This window comes from Tripterygium wilfordii, chromosome 21 (genome assembly GCF_013401445.1).
Source record: "Tripterygium wilfordii isolate XIE 37 chromosome 21, ASM1340144v1, whole genome shotgun sequence".
Lineage (NCBI taxonomy): Eukaryota > Viridiplantae > Streptophyta > Magnoliopsida > Celastrales > Celastraceae > Tripterygium > Tripterygium wilfordii.
The window spans coordinates 204856-223177 of NC_052252.1; the positions used below are offsets into that span (position 1 = coordinate 204856).

At 36.5% G+C, this 18322-nt stretch overlaps 5 protein-coding genes across 5 annotated transcripts; 4 read left to right on the plus strand and 1 right to left on the minus strand.

Moving 5' to 3' along the window:
- Positions 1-3: 3 nt before the first annotated feature.
- On the plus strand, positions 4-1293 carry LOC119989262 (ribonuclease 1-like). Its single transcript, XM_038834680.1, has 3 exons — positions 4-499; positions 630-843; positions 1055-1293. The coding sequence occupies exons 1-3, from the start codon at positions 191-193 to the stop codon at positions 1291-1293; spliced, it is 762 nt and encodes a 253-aa protein (XP_038690608.1). The 5' UTR covers positions 4-190.
- Positions 1294-3344: 2051 nt separating this feature from the next.
- LOC119988404 lies at positions 3345-5896 on the plus strand. The gene is made up of 5 exons (XM_038833424.1): positions 3345-3730; positions 4137-4207; positions 5033-5081; positions 5179-5264; positions 5355-5896. Exons 1-5 carry the CDS (start codon positions 3658-3660, stop codon positions 5454-5456), a joined length of 381 nt encoding a protein of 126 aa, XP_038689352.1. The 5' UTR covers positions 3345-3657; the 3' UTR covers positions 5457-5896.
- Positions 5897-7209: 1313 nt separating this feature from the next.
- On the plus strand, positions 7210-9224 carry LOC119988405. Its single transcript, XM_038833425.1, has 3 exons — positions 7210-7569; positions 8038-8084; positions 8206-9224. The coding sequence occupies exons 1-3, from the start codon at positions 7530-7532 to the stop codon at positions 8452-8454; spliced, it is 336 nt and encodes a 111-aa protein (XP_038689353.1). The 5' UTR covers positions 7210-7529; the 3' UTR covers positions 8455-9224.
- On the plus strand, positions 9094-9750 carry LOC119988403. The gene is made up of 2 exons (XM_038833423.1): positions 9094-9368; positions 9498-9750. The coding sequence occupies exons 1-2, from the start codon at positions 9129-9131 to the stop codon at positions 9714-9716; spliced, it is 459 nt and encodes a 152-aa protein (XP_038689351.1). The 5' UTR covers positions 9094-9128; the 3' UTR covers positions 9717-9750.
- Positions 9751-13189: 3439 nt separating this feature from the next.
- Positions 13190-17252, minus strand: LOC119988418 (LRR receptor-like serine/threonine-protein kinase). Its single transcript, XM_038833448.1, has 2 exons — positions 14173-17252; positions 13190-14074 (listed from the first exon to the last, which is right to left on the minus strand). The coding sequence occupies exons 1-2, from the start codon at positions 17012-17014 to the stop codon at positions 13599-13601; spliced, it is 3318 nt and encodes a 1105-aa protein (XP_038689376.1). The 5' UTR covers positions 17015-17252; the 3' UTR covers positions 13190-13598.
- Between the last annotated feature and the right edge of the window lie 1070 nt (positions 17253-18322).

The following is an 18322-nucleotide window of genomic DNA, read 5'->3' on the forward strand; positions in this document are numbered from 1 at the left end:
TTTTTTTTGATGAAGAATTCTCTAGTCGTTTTGAAAAAAGTTAGGTGATGTAGGCTCAATGTTGTCGGTGAAAACCACATAAAATTAATTTTAATTATTGGATCTAGTGCTATAAGAACCCACAAAATATATTCATATTGATGTACAAGTTTGGCCCTAAATTAAAATTTTCTTACCAAAACAATCGCCAATGGGTAGTGGTAATGTCTTTATTTTCGCAATCATATTACTAATACTTTTAGCATTTGATACTAGAGCTTTTAGGATACCAACAGGCCCCTACCATTTCCTTATACTTTGTTGGCAATGGCCTCAATCATATTGCAATACTGGCGATAGAGTATGTGAAAGGCCGGTTAGAAATAAATTTACTATACATAGTCTCGCGCCAGCGTATAAGGTCGTACAACCACCGTATACGCAATTCTGGTTTGTTCCTCCTTATAGTGAAGAAAATGGATGTACAACTGCGGAACCAGAAGACCCATATAATATTACGGTATGTACATGTATAATATTCTTATATGAATTAATTGTATCAATTCTTTATGCAATCTCTTCATTCTTAGTTGTAGCTGACAACAACTTCTTTTTCTAATCTTTGTTTTGGCTGATATTGGTATAAATAGAGTGATCTATTTGCTACAATATCCGATGATATGCAGACGTATATGCCAGATGTTGCACATCGAAGTTTCTCTGGGAGGAGTGAAGATTTTTGGCGGACTCAATTTGAGAGACATGGAATGTGTTTTGATATTCCTAACCATCCTCTCTTTTATTTCTTGGTAACATTGCATCTTGCGAGAAAGTATGACTACATCCTTGATATATTCAACCAAGGTAATTATTTATATATGTTTGATTAATATAGCTTTCTATAGAAATTATTTTTATTACAATATTATTATAATTGTAAAAGAATTTTAAAAATTCTTTTGCAACCTTATGGAAGAGTTTCTTCAAAGAACTATTTTCAACATCCGTTTAATTAGTGAATTTTCATTACTAATTTTTAGATCGAATTAATATTTTGTATCTTGTGAAATAATAGCTCAAATCGTTCCCGGAAATGAACATGTTCTTCGAGACATTATAGTCGCTATAAACGGTAATTTACGAAAAGTGACTACAATTCGTTGCAATGAAGACTCGGATGGACGTAAACAATTAAATGAGGTTTGGCTATGTTTCAATAAAGAGTTGAAAATGATATCGTGTCCATATCAAACATTTAATTGTCCTGACAAGCAGCAAAGCATTTGGTTCCATTCTGCTTATCCGGCAAATTAAATGAGTGAATACCATCACTTTTCTTTTCCTATAATTACTATAACGCTTTTCTTTTCCTGTAATTAATGTTTTCTTAGGGTTAAGGAGAACAAATAATTAAAGACCATACCCTCATACTTGTCTCACTTTGAAGTTGTTTTATTACCTAAGTAATATATGTTTTCGATCAAGCGTGCGTGCACTTGTTTACATGTATTTTCGTGGAAATTAATATCAACATTTATATATATATGTCCACATTTTCTAAGCTAAATTGGTTGTAAGTATAACTTGAGCAATATCAAGCCTTCCAAGTTTGTTTGTTTTTTTTTTTTTTGGTTATTTAAGAATAAGAATTATTTTAAATGTTACATTCTATTCTATGAATGCATTGTTTTTTTCTTGAGACTCGATCGATTTGTTTTCTTATGTATCGAGTAGATTCTGAGCATTTTATTAGTATATATCCTATCCTTTAATTTGGATATTCTTCGATCAACCATTTTGATTTATTTTTTGGTTTGATAATTAAGTAGATTAGTTTTATTAAAAAGGAAGAGATCACCTACAGACAAAACCTACAACCAGAAATCATCTAACACCAAAACAACAACCAAACCATAACACTCACCAGCTCACAAAGGGCAGCAGACCAGACAAAAACCACGCAACTTCCAAGAGCCTAAATTAAGACAAGATGGAGGATCGATGTCACCAAGCCATCAATCGAATCGAATCGCCACAGATCCTTAAGAAAACATATATGTAGAACAACAACCTTCTTGCTTTGTGTCCTCCAGACCAACACTAGCTAGGCAAACTGCAATCAACCACAACAACAAAATACAAGCCAATATAATCGACAACTTGTATACTAATACACAGATGCAAAACCTGATATCAAGTCTCTCTCACACACACACAGCAAACTCAAGTTTTTATTTCAGACAAAGACAAATTAAGAGAACAACTTCATTACTATCGATAAGTTCAACTCCACCAGACATAAGACAACCTAGATATCAGCTTCTACAATTGCTTAATTACCTGACAACACCACATGCAAACACAAGATAAATATATATATATAATTAAAAAAAACAAGTACATGGCAATATTCCACAAGTAGCTAGAAACTAACACAATACATCTCTTGGTCAAACATATATAGACCAAGTCAAACACAGGTATAAGTAAAAAACACAACCCGGCTTAAAATGATCAGCTCGTTAAAGGATGATCATGAGAACTGCTGATGTGTTAGGTTATTGCTTACCAGGAGTAGTGCTGCGTTTGAAGACACCATAATTAAGAAGGATGAAGACAATCAAGAATATATATAGATATATATAAACAAGAATCCAACAAAGAGTTAGAAAAATATTGTTGTTGGTGGGTTGACTTTCTTCTTGTTTAACATCTTCAATTTTGCCACTATTCTCTAGTCGTTTTGAGAAAAAAGTTAAATGACACAGGCTCATTATATATATTGCGGCAATTCTTGGGTGTATTGCTATAAGAACCCACAATATTTGCATATCACTGTACAAGTTTGGGCCTAAATTTCTTTCTTTAGTTTGCTTAGAAATGGCTAAAGAATCGCTAAGGGGTAGTGATATCGTTTTTATTTTCGCAATCATAGTAATATTTTTTGCATTTGATACTAGATCTGATATAGAAAGACCAACAGGTCCCTACCATTTCCTCATACTTTGTTGGCAATGGCCTCAATCATATTGCAATATTGGTCGAAGAGTATTTGAAAGGCCGGTTATAAATGAATTTAAGATACACCATCTCTCGCTAGCGTATAAGGTCGAACGACCAGGGCAGGGCATACAAAAGTCTGGTTTGTACCTCCTTATCTATATATAAAAGTGCGTGGTTTTCGAGCCACCTCGTGGCGAGTTGTTTTCTTTTATGATACTCGCGCGTTTGTGTCTCTCTACTGTTTCATGGGTCCCATGTGCGTTGCATTTTTTTTTGTTTGCGTCTATTCTTGGTTTTCCCCTGTTTTTGGTTTTTCTCCCGAAGCTTTCACCCTACGCGACTCTCTCTCTGAAATCGTCAGGCAATATGTGTTTCTCATCATCATTGGTATAACATCTGTTCAATCTTCATGTGAGTTATGCGGCCGTTGCTGAGGCGGCTCTTGGCCAAGCCTGAAGTTGCGAGCCAATAGAGATGGGAAAGAAAGCGAAGAGATCAAGGAAGGGGAAGAAAGCTTGGAGAGCCAAACATAAGCGTTGCCGAAATCGAAGACTTCTTCAAAAAATCCGCCAAACACGCGCTCTCCGGTGGCTCCCTCACTGATCTTCCCAGCGAGTCTCTCTTCTACGTCGACAAGTCTAAAGGTACTCGCTGGGACGTTGCTTTCTCCTGGCGATGGCGTCTATACTTGGATGTGTTCCTTGCATCCATTTGTTGTTCCTGTTGCGCTTTGCTCTTCCTATGCTTGGTGAGTCTTAGATCTTCCTGTTTATTTTTGCCTCCTGTATTTCGTCGATCGTCGCGTTGAACTCTTAACCCTTTTGTTGTTCCGCTGCGATTTTGTTTGTCAGATTCTATTTGTCTTTTATTGCTTACTCTTTTTACTTTGTCTAGGCCTTTTTTTTGCAAGATGTGGTGTTTATCTTCTGTTGTTTGGTGTTTCTGATTGGGAGGAGTGTCATGGGGTTTGTCTTTTGTTTTTTTGGTCTTCTTTGTTGTCTTCTGTTCTGTTGTTAATAGGTGTTTTTGCTTCTTTGTTAATTTTTCTATGGCCATGTATTTATAATTTGCTTTTGTTGTTCTGGTATTCAATCGCTCCGTGTATTTATTTTTGATTGTTGGTTTATTGTTTGGCTTATGTTTTGGTGTTTTAGGCGAGAGAAAACAGAAGACACTGGACAAAAGAAGAAAAAATACAAAGCATCACATTTGCAAGATGCACAAAGTATGTTCTAGCAGCTTAGGTTCCCAAAAAGCAGAATTTCAATATACCGAACTCTAAACACAATTGTGGAAAGGAAATTATAAAGTATATATATGTTTTAATTGATATCACTCTTGGCTGAAAACAGTCTCTCCATGCTTAAGCCATAGCATTCTATCATTGTAACAAAACACCCCAAATGAATCCTACCCACTTACAAGGATCCAAAACTCAAAACCAAGTTTGTAGTTTATCTTCATACTTACATTCTTTCATCATTTTTGATAATTACTTTATATTTCTTATCTTTGTTTTCTCATCCAGGTGTTTTTACCGTGTTTATGTCCGTTTTAATGGGGTGTTTTCTTAGACGGGCCGTTTCCGTAGATAGATTTCGTGCCTTTGGTTATTGGTGATGGTGTTTATGTAAGTTGCATCTCATATCTTTTGTATGTTATTTAATATCCATGTTTTAATTGTGTTTTTCTTTTTTTACCAGCTTCTTTGTTGTTTATCTTCATACTTACATTCTTTCATCATTTTTGATAATTACTTTATCTTTCTTATCTTTATTTTCTCATCCAGGTTTTCTTACTGTGTTTATGTCCGTTTTAATGGGGTGTTTTCTTAGACGGACCGTTTCCATGAATAGATTTCGTGCATTTGGTTATTGGTGATGGTGTTTATGTAAGTTGCATCTCATATCTTTTGTATGTTATTTAATATCCATGTTTTAATTGTGTTTTTCTTTTTGTACCAGTTTCTTTGTTGTTTATCTTCATACTTACATTCTTTCATCATTTTAGATAATTACTTTATCTTTCTTATCTTTGTTTTCTCATCCAGGTTTTTTTACCGTGTTTATGTTTTGCATCTTATAGGCATAGCCATCCCGGTATTTTGTCTGCAAATCTCCAAAAGCATAAATTCCTTTTACTGCTTTCATTAACTAAACTTGATTTCTTCTATGTCTATCCTACAATTTGTCGCAGCTACACAACCAATCAATTCAATGGATTTTTTCTTTGATGAAGTGAATTTTGGAGCTTCTAACTATGCACATTCTGCATATTCCATGGTGGGTTTAGAAACCATAATCTCACCGAAAGGAATCATGATGACTTGCACTCTCAAAAACTCATGTTCTTCTTTGAATTCTCCTCTTCAGGTTCTTGTGGCCATGGCGAGCATTGCATCTTTATTTGTTTTATCTAAAAGCAATGGATTTGTTGGAATCTTGTTTATTTCTTTCAATTGGCCATCCTCCTAGACAAGGTAATTCATCAATACATTCCTCCCGACAACGATACAAAAGTATGCATTCTACTATCAAAAGAGACAACAGTATTGTTCAAGATAATTCATGTCCAGACTATCTAGGAAGATGAACTGGTAAATATTCTAAGCCTCTTTAAATTTACTTGGCATAAGTTTAGTTAGTTGTGAAATATATATGGATATGATCTCACAATTGTCAAATTTAATGGCTTTTAGCAAATATGATGTGTAATTTTTAGTGCTTTTAGAAAGATTAGTCCTAATTGCTTATAGTGTTAGCTTTTTGTTTTTTCTTTTAAAATTGTTAATCATACTAACCTTTTTAGTTATAAGTCATCGATGACCAGTTTCTGTTTGTCATTTATACTTAAATGACCATTTTAGTTATATTTCAGTCCATCTAACTTTGGTTTTTCCTTGAAACTTGATTTTTTATGACTATAAACAAGAAGAGAGTGGAAGATGATAAGCATAATACATATGAGTGCGATGGTCCATATTTTTGCCAACAAACGAAGAACTCATCGAACACTTCCTAAAGCTCAAGTTGCTTGGCTATGATAACCAAATCTCTGGGTCTCCTTATATGTAGGTGTTACCTTTGTTGACGGTCTTTTAAAGCTTGGCATCTGCAGTTCTTTGGGATACCTGGCAGGTTAGTTTATTGGGGCTTCATCTGTGTTCTCATGCAGCTATTCTTACAGGGTTTTGCTATTTTCTTCTCATTGGTGTTGCTTTAATAATTTTTCCTGTCTTATCTGATTTACCTGGACTATTGGTTGACCTCTTTCGTCTGCTTTTTATGTGGAGTCTCCCCCTGGTTTTGTTAATTATTGTCCAGGTTATTTTTGTTTGTGTTTATGTATGTATTGTTAGTGTCATTCTAAGACGGGCCGCGGTCGTAGTCAGATTTTTTGCGTTTGGTTATTTTTGATGGTGTTGGGTTCCATATGCTTTAGATGGACGACTATTGTTTGACAAGAAGTGACTGTGGTATGTGGGACTATGTCATTGCCATTATCGTGCATAGGGATTGGGAACTATTATTTCCAATGGAGTATTTATTAAGTCAGATCGAAGGAGGGATTATTTTACATTCTCTAAGTACACTGTTAGACCATAATATCTTTTACCCTTAGTATAAATAGAATGGTGTAGTTGGGTCTTTAATATCTGAAAGGCTTTTATGTTCTTTCCTCATGAACTGGACCTAAAGTTTTAAGGAGCACAAGACATGACCTGTCATTGAAAGAGAGTTCTTGGTGAAAATTGGGAGTCATATTCTTAACTTTTCTCTATAGTCATATGGTGGTTGTCATTATCATCATCATTTTACTGGATAGTTGAGCAAATGATTTCTACTTGAAAATTTTAATGCTGGTGATTCTAATTATTATATTTCGATCGACTTATGGGAGTTGATCTGGATGGGATGCGTTGATAAATTAATTAATTGGACAGATGGGGCAAAGATGGGAAAAAAGTGGTGCTTCTTTAGCTTCAGAGACAGGAAGCACCCAACTGGGTTTAAAAAACAGAGCCACTGGAGCTAGCTACTGGAAGGCCACAGTGAAAGACAGAGAGGTTTACAGTGCTTCAACAGGTGCTTTACTTGGCATGAAGAATTTTTGGTTATGATCAGCATCTTTCTTACATCAATTTCTTGGTTATTTCTTTTTAGTTACCATCCAATTCTATAATTTTGTTGTTGCTATCATTGCAGAGTAGGTTTGATTCTAATGCGAAAACCCAAGATTGGTCTGAGTAAGTGTTGCTTATTGGTTTGTAGATTGAATTTTGAGAATTGTCTTAAATCACTTTGCATGATTAGATAGATCTGACTTTCTTTCTATTTGATTTGAAAATTTTGTTCTAGATTTAGAGTCGTCTTTAATTTTGCTGGGTTTATATCTAGACAAGGGGATATCGAGATACAGTTCGTGAAAACTGAGAAATTCAATAGGAATTTAGTTTCAGATGGCTGCAACAATGGAAACTGACGATGACAATGAGAACAATAAAGGTAGTATGTAGGCTTTGGATCTGAAGTTTGATCAGTCCATGGATGAGGAGACGGCAGTCTCAAGAATATGTACAGAGAAAAGGTATCTTTTTTTCTTTTTTCTTTATGTTATTTTGTTTATTAGTGAGTGAATATGGTTGTACCTTTCGAAGTAGTACAATATCTTCCTTTACTATTGTAATTGACCTACAACTTAAAATTCCGATTGACATAGCTGTGAATTTATTGGTTATACTATGTCTTATGCATTCTGTTTTGCTATTAATTATGATGCCTGGGTGTGAGTCTGTGGACTGATGTCTATTTGACAACGAATATAGGTCTTGACAGTTACAATCAATTGTAGAAGAGGTATTCTATCTAACTGAGTGATACCGATGGGGAGATGCATGGTCTTGATATACACCAAGCCTGACCTTTAGGCTTTACTAATTACACACTGACGAGGTATGAAATAGTTATGGTGCTGTTTTTTATTCCCATTTCTTGGCTAAATTTGTTTCCCTTCGATTTGAAATGCCCATTTTTATTCCTCTACTTTCTTTGGCAGATAATGTTGTGTGGAGTGAGCTTTTCGATCTGTTTAGACATGGTCTGGTATGTCATTTAAAGACTTTACTTGGGAATTCGATTTATGATTTCTGTGCTTAGTTTTAGTTTTGGACTTTCAAGGATTGAATTGGATTAGATTTTCAAAAGTTGCATTTCATTTGTTGAGGTGGAGCATTTCATTTCATTACCTAGCATTGGAAATTGTAAACCCAAGATGTATGTGGCAAGGTGGTTCCAGGCATTGGTAACTCTGCCTTGGGAGAATGAGATAGAGATTCGCCTGTTCGATATGGAGGAGAATACGACGTCTCTGTCTGAGGTGTACAAACTTGGTTTTGAGTTTTGGATCCTTCCAAGTGGGTGGGATTGTGTCAGTGAAATGAAATTTGGATGCTATTTCTGTCTGGGTAAATAAATATCGATTTTCATGTTGGTGGTGTACCATTTTGATTCTTCTATCTAGGTTTGTATTCATCTTCGTTTGCACTTTTTAGTTCCCCTGTCAAATGCTGAATTTTAATATCTATTTGTTTTTTTTTCTCTTTTTTCATTGTAGCTTTTGATCACGGATTGGAAGCTTGCGATGAGTGGTTTTTTTGTTTGTTTGTTGTCATTGTGACTGTTTTGGTGTTTTTCCTTTTAATTTTTCAGTTTTTGACTTTCCGTATGGGGTGTGGGATTGGAATAAATTTGTCGACATGAAAACTCACTCCCCTAAGCTCAGTCCTGGGGGGGTCCTGCCTCAAAGTGATGCTGGTACATTCAATGTTGGGGACAGAAGTGAAACCATGGAGATCGTTACTTCTCCAAGGAAAGAAGTTGAGAATGATATAGGGAATGATGAACATGAAGAGCGAAATTGATGGGGATAGAGAGAGCATGTCAATTGGGAGAACAGTAGTGGTGGATTGAACATATGGAAGTGGAGCTTAAATGGGATTGGAGCTATCTGTTCATTTCATGTTGCTGCTGCTACCTTTTGTGTCAGTCACCATAGAAACAAACAGCAGAAGCAGACCAGAACATCAGCTTCCCGATTTAAGTATTTTCTTAGCCAACTTCTATAGATGAATATTAGTAATTTATTCCATGGAAATTTTGATTAGTATCCTTATTGAGGGAACTGTATTGAAAAGTTGTGGAGGTGAATTTTGGATGGAAATTGAACTGGCTGTGATTTTTGGATGCAGACAAACTTTTGTCATATCACCGATCGTTACCTGCCTTCACAATGATATTATCCCGCTGCAAAGCGCGGGCGGTCAGCTAGTATATAGTAAAGTCAATGGATGCACAGACATGGAACCAGAGAACCCATCTAACATTACGGTACGTACATGCATAATATTCTTATCTGAATTGCATCAATTCTCAGTGAAATCTCTGTATGTATTCTTAGTTGTAGCTGACAACTTCTTCTTTTTTTCATCTTTATTTTGGTTGATATCGGTTAAATAGCATGACGTATTCGCTACAATAATCAATAATATGATGACATATTGGCCAGATGTTGGGCATCCCAATACCTATGGTTGGCGTGAAGACTTTTGGCGGAGTCAATTTGAGAGACATGGAATGTGTTTTGATTTTCCTAACCGTCCTATCTTTTATTTCTTGGTAATGTTGCATCTAGCAAGAAAGTTTGACAATATTCTTGATATACTCAACCAAGGGTAATTATATATATGCGCTTGTGGGATAGTATTACTATAAGTCTTTTACAATCTTATTGAAGAGTTTCGTCAAAGAATTATTTTCAACTATTTATTTCTCTCAATAAATTAATTTTCAACATCTATTTATATTTATTCCAATTTTGATTATTAATTATTAGAATATTTTGTATTATTTGAAATAGCTAGAATTGTTCCTGGCGATGAATATGTTGTACGAAATATTTCAGTTGCTATAAACAGTAAACTGCAAAGAAAAGCTACAATTCGTTGCAACGAAGACTCAGATAGACGTTCACAATTGAATGAGGTTTGGCTATGCTTGGACAAAAATTTGAAATTGGAAAGTTGTGTAGATAAAACATTTAATTGTCCTTACCTGGATGAAAAGATATGGTTCCATTCTCCTTATCCAGCTAGCAAATGAGTGAATACCAGCTGCAATTTTCTTCTTTTTTTTTTTCTTGCAATGTTTTCGTAAGGAGAACAAATTAATTAAGAAGACCATATTTCATACTTGTGTGACTTAAAAACTTTTTTGATGTAAAATGAAAAAGTAGAGCATATGGATACGGTGAGCTAAGCTAGGCTAGGCATGTGTGATAAGTAAATGACTAATAATATGGTACGTATTTATTTGAAGGTGTCGATGACATTGTGTGTTTCCTTGTTTTCTTCTAATATGGAATTGATGAAGAAACCAAAGGTCGGCCTTACTTACATCAACCCACACTATGAAACAAATTAAAACCTGACTCAACAGCTAACAGCAAAACCCACTGCACCCCCACCCGACTGACCTACCAACTGAGACATAGCAGCAACCGAAGCACAAGACTAGGAAATTTACCACCGTCAAAACTAATTAACAAAATATCTACTCGGATGTGTCTTGAACGCTTTTGTCGCTTGGTCTTCAATGACCCTTTTCCCTTCCTTTCTTTTCCTATTCTAGCTGAGAGTATGCGAATTAGTTTATTAAGGTCATAAGCCTGTAACTACTTTACTTTCCTGGATTTTCTCACCAACCAAACAGAATACTATCATACTGTTACACTAAAAGGTCGTAAAGCACTTTACTATCATGATTTAACCTAGACTCGCAGTTCTAACAGCAAAGTTGTGAATTTAAGGGTGAAGATAAACAATTCAATGTTGTGTATGAAAGGCAGGGAGTAATTAAAGCAGAAAGAAGCGGAGAATTCTCCATCTTTGAAGGGTTTTCGAGAAAAATGATGAACGTTGGTAAAAGTTGGAATGTGTAGGGAGAGGAAGTATAATTCTGAGGGATGGCAAGTCTGAGAATCGAAAGCCAATGACAAACAACAACTTCGTGTTAGTCGATGATGCTAAGAAAGGTGGGCTTTTATGGTTTCCCAGTTAGACTTCACATGATACAAGAAAAGAGTGAAAGCCATTTCTTTGTGGGCTTTGATTGTACTCTTTTTTTCTTCTTTTTTTTCTACCTTTTCTTTTCTGTGCATTAAGTAGATTGTATGACAAGAAAATTGACGAATTTCAATGACTTTAACGTGATATTATGATTACCCCATACAGAGGCAATTATCTTCTTTCTTGCCTTACCACTCACATTAGAGTTGAAACTATTATATGTTTTTCATTTGTGTTTCTTTTATGTTCTAACAATGCCTTTTTTTGTGTGTAAAAGTTGAGCAATATGTTCAAAATGGTAGTGGCTGGACGGACAGGAAAAGAAATAGATCAGGATTTTTGACACTGTGGACTTCAAACTCATGGTTGAGTCTGAGGAAGTTGATGAGGATATAGAAAGTTATCAAGGGAATTAAGGCAAAACAGAAGATTTTACAAGATGGTAAAACTATGAAAGATGCTGAGAATTTAGTAGTTGGATTACTTGCAACAAGGTCAGGACATACATAGAATTCCATTATATCAAACTGTATATTATATATGAACATTCCAATGTTAAAGACAATTGCTTACTTTTTGCAACAGAGCATTTACAGCAGTTTAGCTGAGGAAGAAGCTCCCCAGAAAAAAACCAAGCTGGAAAAAACCCCTACTTATTGAGGCCGCACCTTACATTCTTGTCCATAAATTGAGTAAACAAAATGTGCATAGAAATGATGATATCTTCCCATGAGGGGTTGCTAGGTGCAAGGATATTCTTCCTCCAACTTGCATACTCTTCACTCACCTTGCAGGAATCATTAAAGAACTGGAAGGATTTCTGGGTGGTTCCAGAATAGTGATAAGTATATTACTGGTTTTGCTATTAAATCCTCACTTGCATGTAAATCCACTGTGGTTTGTGGTGCCTCAATTTTGAAATTCTTGCAATTCCACATTAATTGAAGCGCATATTATGTAATTTGTGGATGTCATATCAAGTCTTAATCATTTGCTGGTCTTTGTAGAGGGTTGCTCAATGACAGCCTGTATGCAGAAACATTTGCTCATCTAGATTTTCTTCTCTAAGCTGGGGACCAAGACAGATCAAGCAACTAAGCTGTTCTTCTTCAATGGTTTGATTTTTTATGTTAAAAGTTTTGTTATAGGATTACAAATGAACATCTCTTAAAAGAAGGGATTATGTTCTTAATTTGCTGTTCTACTTTCCTTTAATTTCGTGCTTTTAAGGAAAACATTGACCATTAAAGACCAGTATATAAGTGTCGGTCCAGGCATTGTTCAAGAAGGGAGTCAGTGAAGTTAACGCAGAGAAGGCTGTGAAATTGGTTTTCAAGGATGGTGAATCCAATGAAGAACAAGAATCAAATCCTGGCCTGTCAAAGCACTCAATGGATCATCTTTTTGTTCAGGCCTCAAAGCAGTGGCTCCGGGGCCAGGATGTGCGTAAAGAGACGTAAATCAAGGATTATTCCGTGGCATCAGTACCGTGGTTTCAGCTGGGTGGTTATTAGTAGCAGATTGAAGAAGTTAGAATCTCAGTATCCTCCATAGCGCGCTGTAAGAATCTATCTCCTCTACATGATGATATTCAAGAAATGGAAAAGGTGACTTTTGATTTGCACAGTTGTCCACACACTTCTAATGTTTGATTCAGATATGGATAGGGTTTCGGCTACCGTTGTCGTACATTGCTGGAGCCAAAAGGGCAACCCTTAACTGTGGTAAACTCCGTGTTGCATCAGCCTGTTGGTGAGGTTGTTCCTTTATAAAAATGTCTTCTTTCCTGTTTAGAGTCTTTATATTGATCTAGACACCTTTGTCCTGAAGCAACATTACATGTATTGTTTTTGTATTTAAATTCAGTGTATAATGGTCCTGCTCGCGTATGAGAAGTGTAATTAATTTAGAATGTGCAGAGAGACTTGTAAGCCAAGGTTGGCATGCTTGAAAGAGCCTTTTTATTAATAGCTGGAAAGTCTCTCTCAGACAGCACATGTACATGTGAGGCAAGGATTAGGAACATGGGGTCATGTGATCACTTGCTGGAAAGACTGGTTTTTTCTGCAGAGAGAGAGAGAGAGATAAAGAGGAATCTCATTTTTTTCTTGCAATAAATTCTAAACAACATGAGACCAAAACACCCAATCATTGTTCCAGTTTCTACATGTCCTACATTCATCAATTCTCTCACCTACACAGATGACAGATGAACCATTGACATCTCCAATTCCTAGGTAATTCCCTACTAGTTTTGGCACTTTCCTTGAAAACCCAGAAATCTATCTTATTTTTGTTACATCTGATAATACACTACATTCCATAAAAATTACAGATTAAAAAATTAAAACTACCAACACCCAGATACGCAATACAGATTAAAAATTTGAAGGAGAACAAAAATCAACTCCAAAATTCCCTCCCTGTGTGTTACCTGGCTCTGATGATTTAGTCTCCATCCGTTTATGCACAATTGTGAAGCACTTTGGCTTTCTCATTGTACTGTTTTATCAGATGATTCGATAGACTCATCCGAGAAGGCAAATGAGCAGTTAGAAGATCCTTGCGAGACTACAATCTTTGTCGGAGGGGATCGAACTACTGACAAGTTCCCCTTTGAGATGTCAGGATCTGATCTTACACCCTCAACATGTCGAATTTCTTTGAGCATTGCGACCACGTCTTTCATCATCGGACGATCATCGGCTCTTGAGCTGATGCAGAGGAATGAAACTGCTAAAGTTTGGAGCATTTCATGCATTGTAGGGTCTGCCCTCCCTCTGAGTCTTGCATCAAGAATGTCAACTGGGTTTTTCTTGCTTGCTAAGTGGTCCTTAGCCCACTGAACCAATGGTGCACCCCCTGGCAAGGTTGGGTCTAATGGGTGCCTCCCTGTCAAAACCTCTAAAAGAACCACACCAAAACTGTAGACATCACTTTTCTCTGTGATTCTCTGCATTGATCCATGCTCTGAACACAACATAGATTCCAGGAGCAATTAGTGAATTTGAAACAAAATTCATCAATCATAAGTGAAAAATGTAGATTAAAACTGATAGAACTGTTACCTGGTGCCATATACCCATATGAACCAGCAAGTTGAGGCCTTTGACTTGGTTTGGATAAACCATCAACACTATTTCTACTGACAACTCTAGCAAGTCCAAAGTCAGCCAGGTAAGCCTCATTTCTTGGACCTAACAAGACATTCATGGCTTTCACATCACCATGTAAAATAGCAGGCACACAGTCATGGTGCAAGTATGCCAAGGCATGTGCTACACACAACACAACATCATATCTTGCCTCCCAATCTGCTGTTCTCTTAACAGCTCCATGGAGGAGTGAGCTTAAGCTTCCATTTGGGAGGTAATCATAGAACAGTAGCTTCAGGTTTCGGTTTGATCCCCAACCCAAAAGCCTCACAATGTTCCGGTGTCTAATCGAACCCAGAGTCTGGATTTCAGTAGTGAAAGCCCCTGATTCCTCTGTTGACCACATCTTCTTCACTGCTAATGTTTCCCCATTTGGAATTGTAACCCTGTATACAACTCCTGAGCTACCGGTGCCTATCACATTAGCTGATGTTAGATTCTTGACAATGTCATCGATGGAGAACTCGAGCTTCTGATACAAAGTCATCTCCCAAGTATCGTCTTCCATGAGCCCTTTGTTTGCCATTCGAATTCGGAGTAATACATAGATAGTAAGAAGTACTAGTACTGCACTAGCACTAAGAAGGATTGACATGATCATCTTCATTGCTGATCTAGTATGCGCTTCCGGTCCACGACTATCACCAGGTGATGCGACCCCACCAGAGATATAGAGACCTTTGTTTGAAGCAAGGTCACTAAGAGGGAGTTTGCGAAAAAATGGGGTGTTAGGCAATTCACCAGAAAACTCATTGAAGGAGACATTGAGAGAAACAAGGTTTTGAAGATTTGCAATTGCATCTAAATTCCCACTGAGCTTGTTGTGGGAAAGATCAATTAATCCTAGCTTGCTAAGACCGGAGAATTCAGACGGAATGTCACCAAAAAGTTGGTTGAAGCTAAGATTGAGAGAGATTTCTAGTGCGGGAAGTTGACAGAGTTCCTTTGGAATCTCTCCTGAGAAGCCATTATCTCCCAAGTTCAACAATTGTAGCTTGCTGCAAGCCAATATCTCCGCTGGGATTCTTCCAGAGAGTTGATTCTTTGCCAGATTGAGCTTCGTTAGTTCGGTTAACGACCCAACACTTTCAGTCAGTGAACCTGTAAGCCTGTTATCTGAAATGTCCACAAACTGCAGGCTCTTAGGCAGAGTTTCAGGTAGAGAACCCGCGAGGCCATTCGAATGGAGATCAAGAAACTCGAGGCTCTGGCATCCGAATATAGACGGAGGAATTCCTCCGACGAGACGATTGTTACTGATGTCAACAAAATTTAAGCTCTTAAGGTCTCCAATCTCTGATGGAAGAGTACCAGCCAGTCTATTGCCATTCAATCTCAACCTATACAGGTTTGTGCAGTTTCCTATATCAGATGGTATAAAACCAGATAAATCATTGGAAAGTAGCAGCAGTTTGGTGAGGTTTCTCAATCCGAAAACCTGTTTCGGTATTGAACCGAAAAGGTTATTGTAGGATAGATCAAGAGCCTGAAGATTCTGGCAATCAGCAATACTTACAGGAATGTTGCCTGTTAGCTTATTCTGCCAGGCAAAGAATAGTGTCAAGCTTTTCAAGTTGCCAATAAGAGGAGGAATCTCACCAGAAATGACATTGTTGTCCACTTCAAGATGAATCAAGGAAGTACAATTTGAGATTTCGACGGGAATGGCACCGGATAACTGGTTCACGCTGAGCTGAAGCTCTTCAAGCTTCAATAAGTTCCCAAAACTTCTTGGAATGCTTCCTGTAAGAAGATTTTCTGATAAATCAATGACTGTGAGCTCGCTGCAGCTTCCAAGCTCATCTGGGATGGTACCCACTAGGCTGTTCTGCCATAAAAGAAGACTCTCAAGCTTTCTGAGCTCGCCAATTCTTCGTGGGATTTGGCCAGATATCGAATTCTGATACAAGTACAATTTCTGCAACTCACTGCAGTTTCCAATCTCTTCTGGGATTGAACCTGAAAGTAATGAAGTATAAATAGCAATAATTTCTATCCTCTTCAGAAACCCAATTGATGAAGGAAGTCCCCCGGAAATGCTGGTTTCTGCGAGGCCTAAAGTGACCAAGTTTGTGCAGTTTCCAATCTCCCATGGAACCTCTCCTTTCAGGTTCTTGTTTCCACCTGCTCTAAAAATTTGCAGACTTTTCAATGCTCCAATGCTCTTTGGAATCTCCCCATTCAATTGATTGTCATAGAGTGTGAAATTCTCAAGATTTGTGAGGTTTCCAATACAAGAAGGAATCCCACCTTCAAAGAAATTTGTATTGAGAGACAAGCTTTCAAGTTTAACAAGTCTGCAAATCTCTTCTGGTATTTCACCTGATAGAGAATTGTCACTCAAATCAATCAAGCTCAGCTCATGATAATCCACAAACTCTGTTGGGATTGTTCCTGTGAGATTGGTTGATGACAGAAGAAGAGTCTTCAAGGACTTCAGAGACTGAAAATTTGAAGGCAATGGACCCTGCAAATCCACTGACTTCAAACTTATCTCCACAACCTCTCCTTTTGGATTGCAATGAATCCCAACCCAATTGCATGGAGTGGAGTCTAAATGACTCCAAGTAGTTAACACACCTGTTGTTGAGCTGCTTAGGCTGTTCTTCCATGACAGAAGAACTTGGCCTTGTACATCAATAGAGTAACAAGAATGAAAGAAAACAATAGAGTTTATTAAGAAAAGTACTACTAAGGTGAAGGAGGAGAAGAATTTATTGGGAGAAAGTAAGAGATTACTTAGAATTGCAGGCATTGGTGTAAACAATAAGAGAGAAGAAGAAGGAGAAGAAGAAGAAGAGGAGAAAGAACAAATGATCTGTTTTGGGATTGTAGAGGGTGGAACCCCATGTTTTGTTTATAGAAGAAAAGCAGGAAGATCTGGATCCAAGAGCACCTTCTTTTTTATTACTATTATTTATTGGTACATAACTTGTTAATTCTTTAGAGAGTAGAGATGGTGATGCAGATGGGTCTTTTGGTTTTTATTTATGTGAGTGTGTTGTTTTTTCTTTGGTAACAATTTAAAATCAATCTTTCTTTCATGCTTTATTACTGTATTTAACTTTTGGAGCAGCTTTTATCAGAAATAACCGTTCAAAAAAAAACTCAAAACTCTTTCACAATAATAACTTGTTATGAATCTCAATGTCTCAACTATACCAAATGTTGAGATGGATGCACCCGATTCGTATGGATCATGTGTGTCCATCTCAACATTTGGGATAGTTGAGATGAAAAAACACTGAAATGCTTAGCATTTTCGAACTGTCAAAACAGTTAACTTTTATTATCTTGATTGTCCAAAGTTGATGAAATCATTATATATCTCTAAAACAGTGATTGATTTATGATGAAGCAATACAGACCCAACAACTACTGGATATCTATTTTAACTGTGTATGATGATCAACACTATGTGGTCCATCAGTTTATGTGGACAGAATTTGGCAAATCCAGTCATTGAATCAATAACACGTGTAGTGGTTCAAGAAGCTCATTTTTTCATATACTTTTTAAAAAATCTGCTCTTTATTTCTCAAGTGTTTGTAATGACTCTAATGAGAATGGAAATCCAATAACAAGTCCATTTTATTTGGGATTAAAACCCCATCAATTACTAAGTTTACAAATAATAAAAAGTCAACTGGGTTTATAGAGAATAATAACTAGATTAAAAATAAAATAAAAAAATTACCCGTAAAGATTATAATTAATTAATGAGAGTAGTGAATTTTAGGGATCTGGGTTAGGGAAATTCTGTGGAAACAGAGTTGGTAGAGATCTATTTTGGTTTGTTTATAAATGGGAGTGAGTGAATGTGGAATCCCAACAAGTAGTGAATTGCACATGGAAGAAAGGAATATGTGACAATTAGGGTTTTCTTTATTTTTATTTTTTAAAAAAATAATATATATAATATGCAAATCTGCTCAGACCGTCGGATGGTCTTTGATGTAAAGGATTAAGAAAAATAAAACCATAATTAATAGTAATAAAAAAAAACTTATTATTGGCTTTGAGTGGAAGAAACAACATCAAACCAACTTTTAGAGTGTGTTTG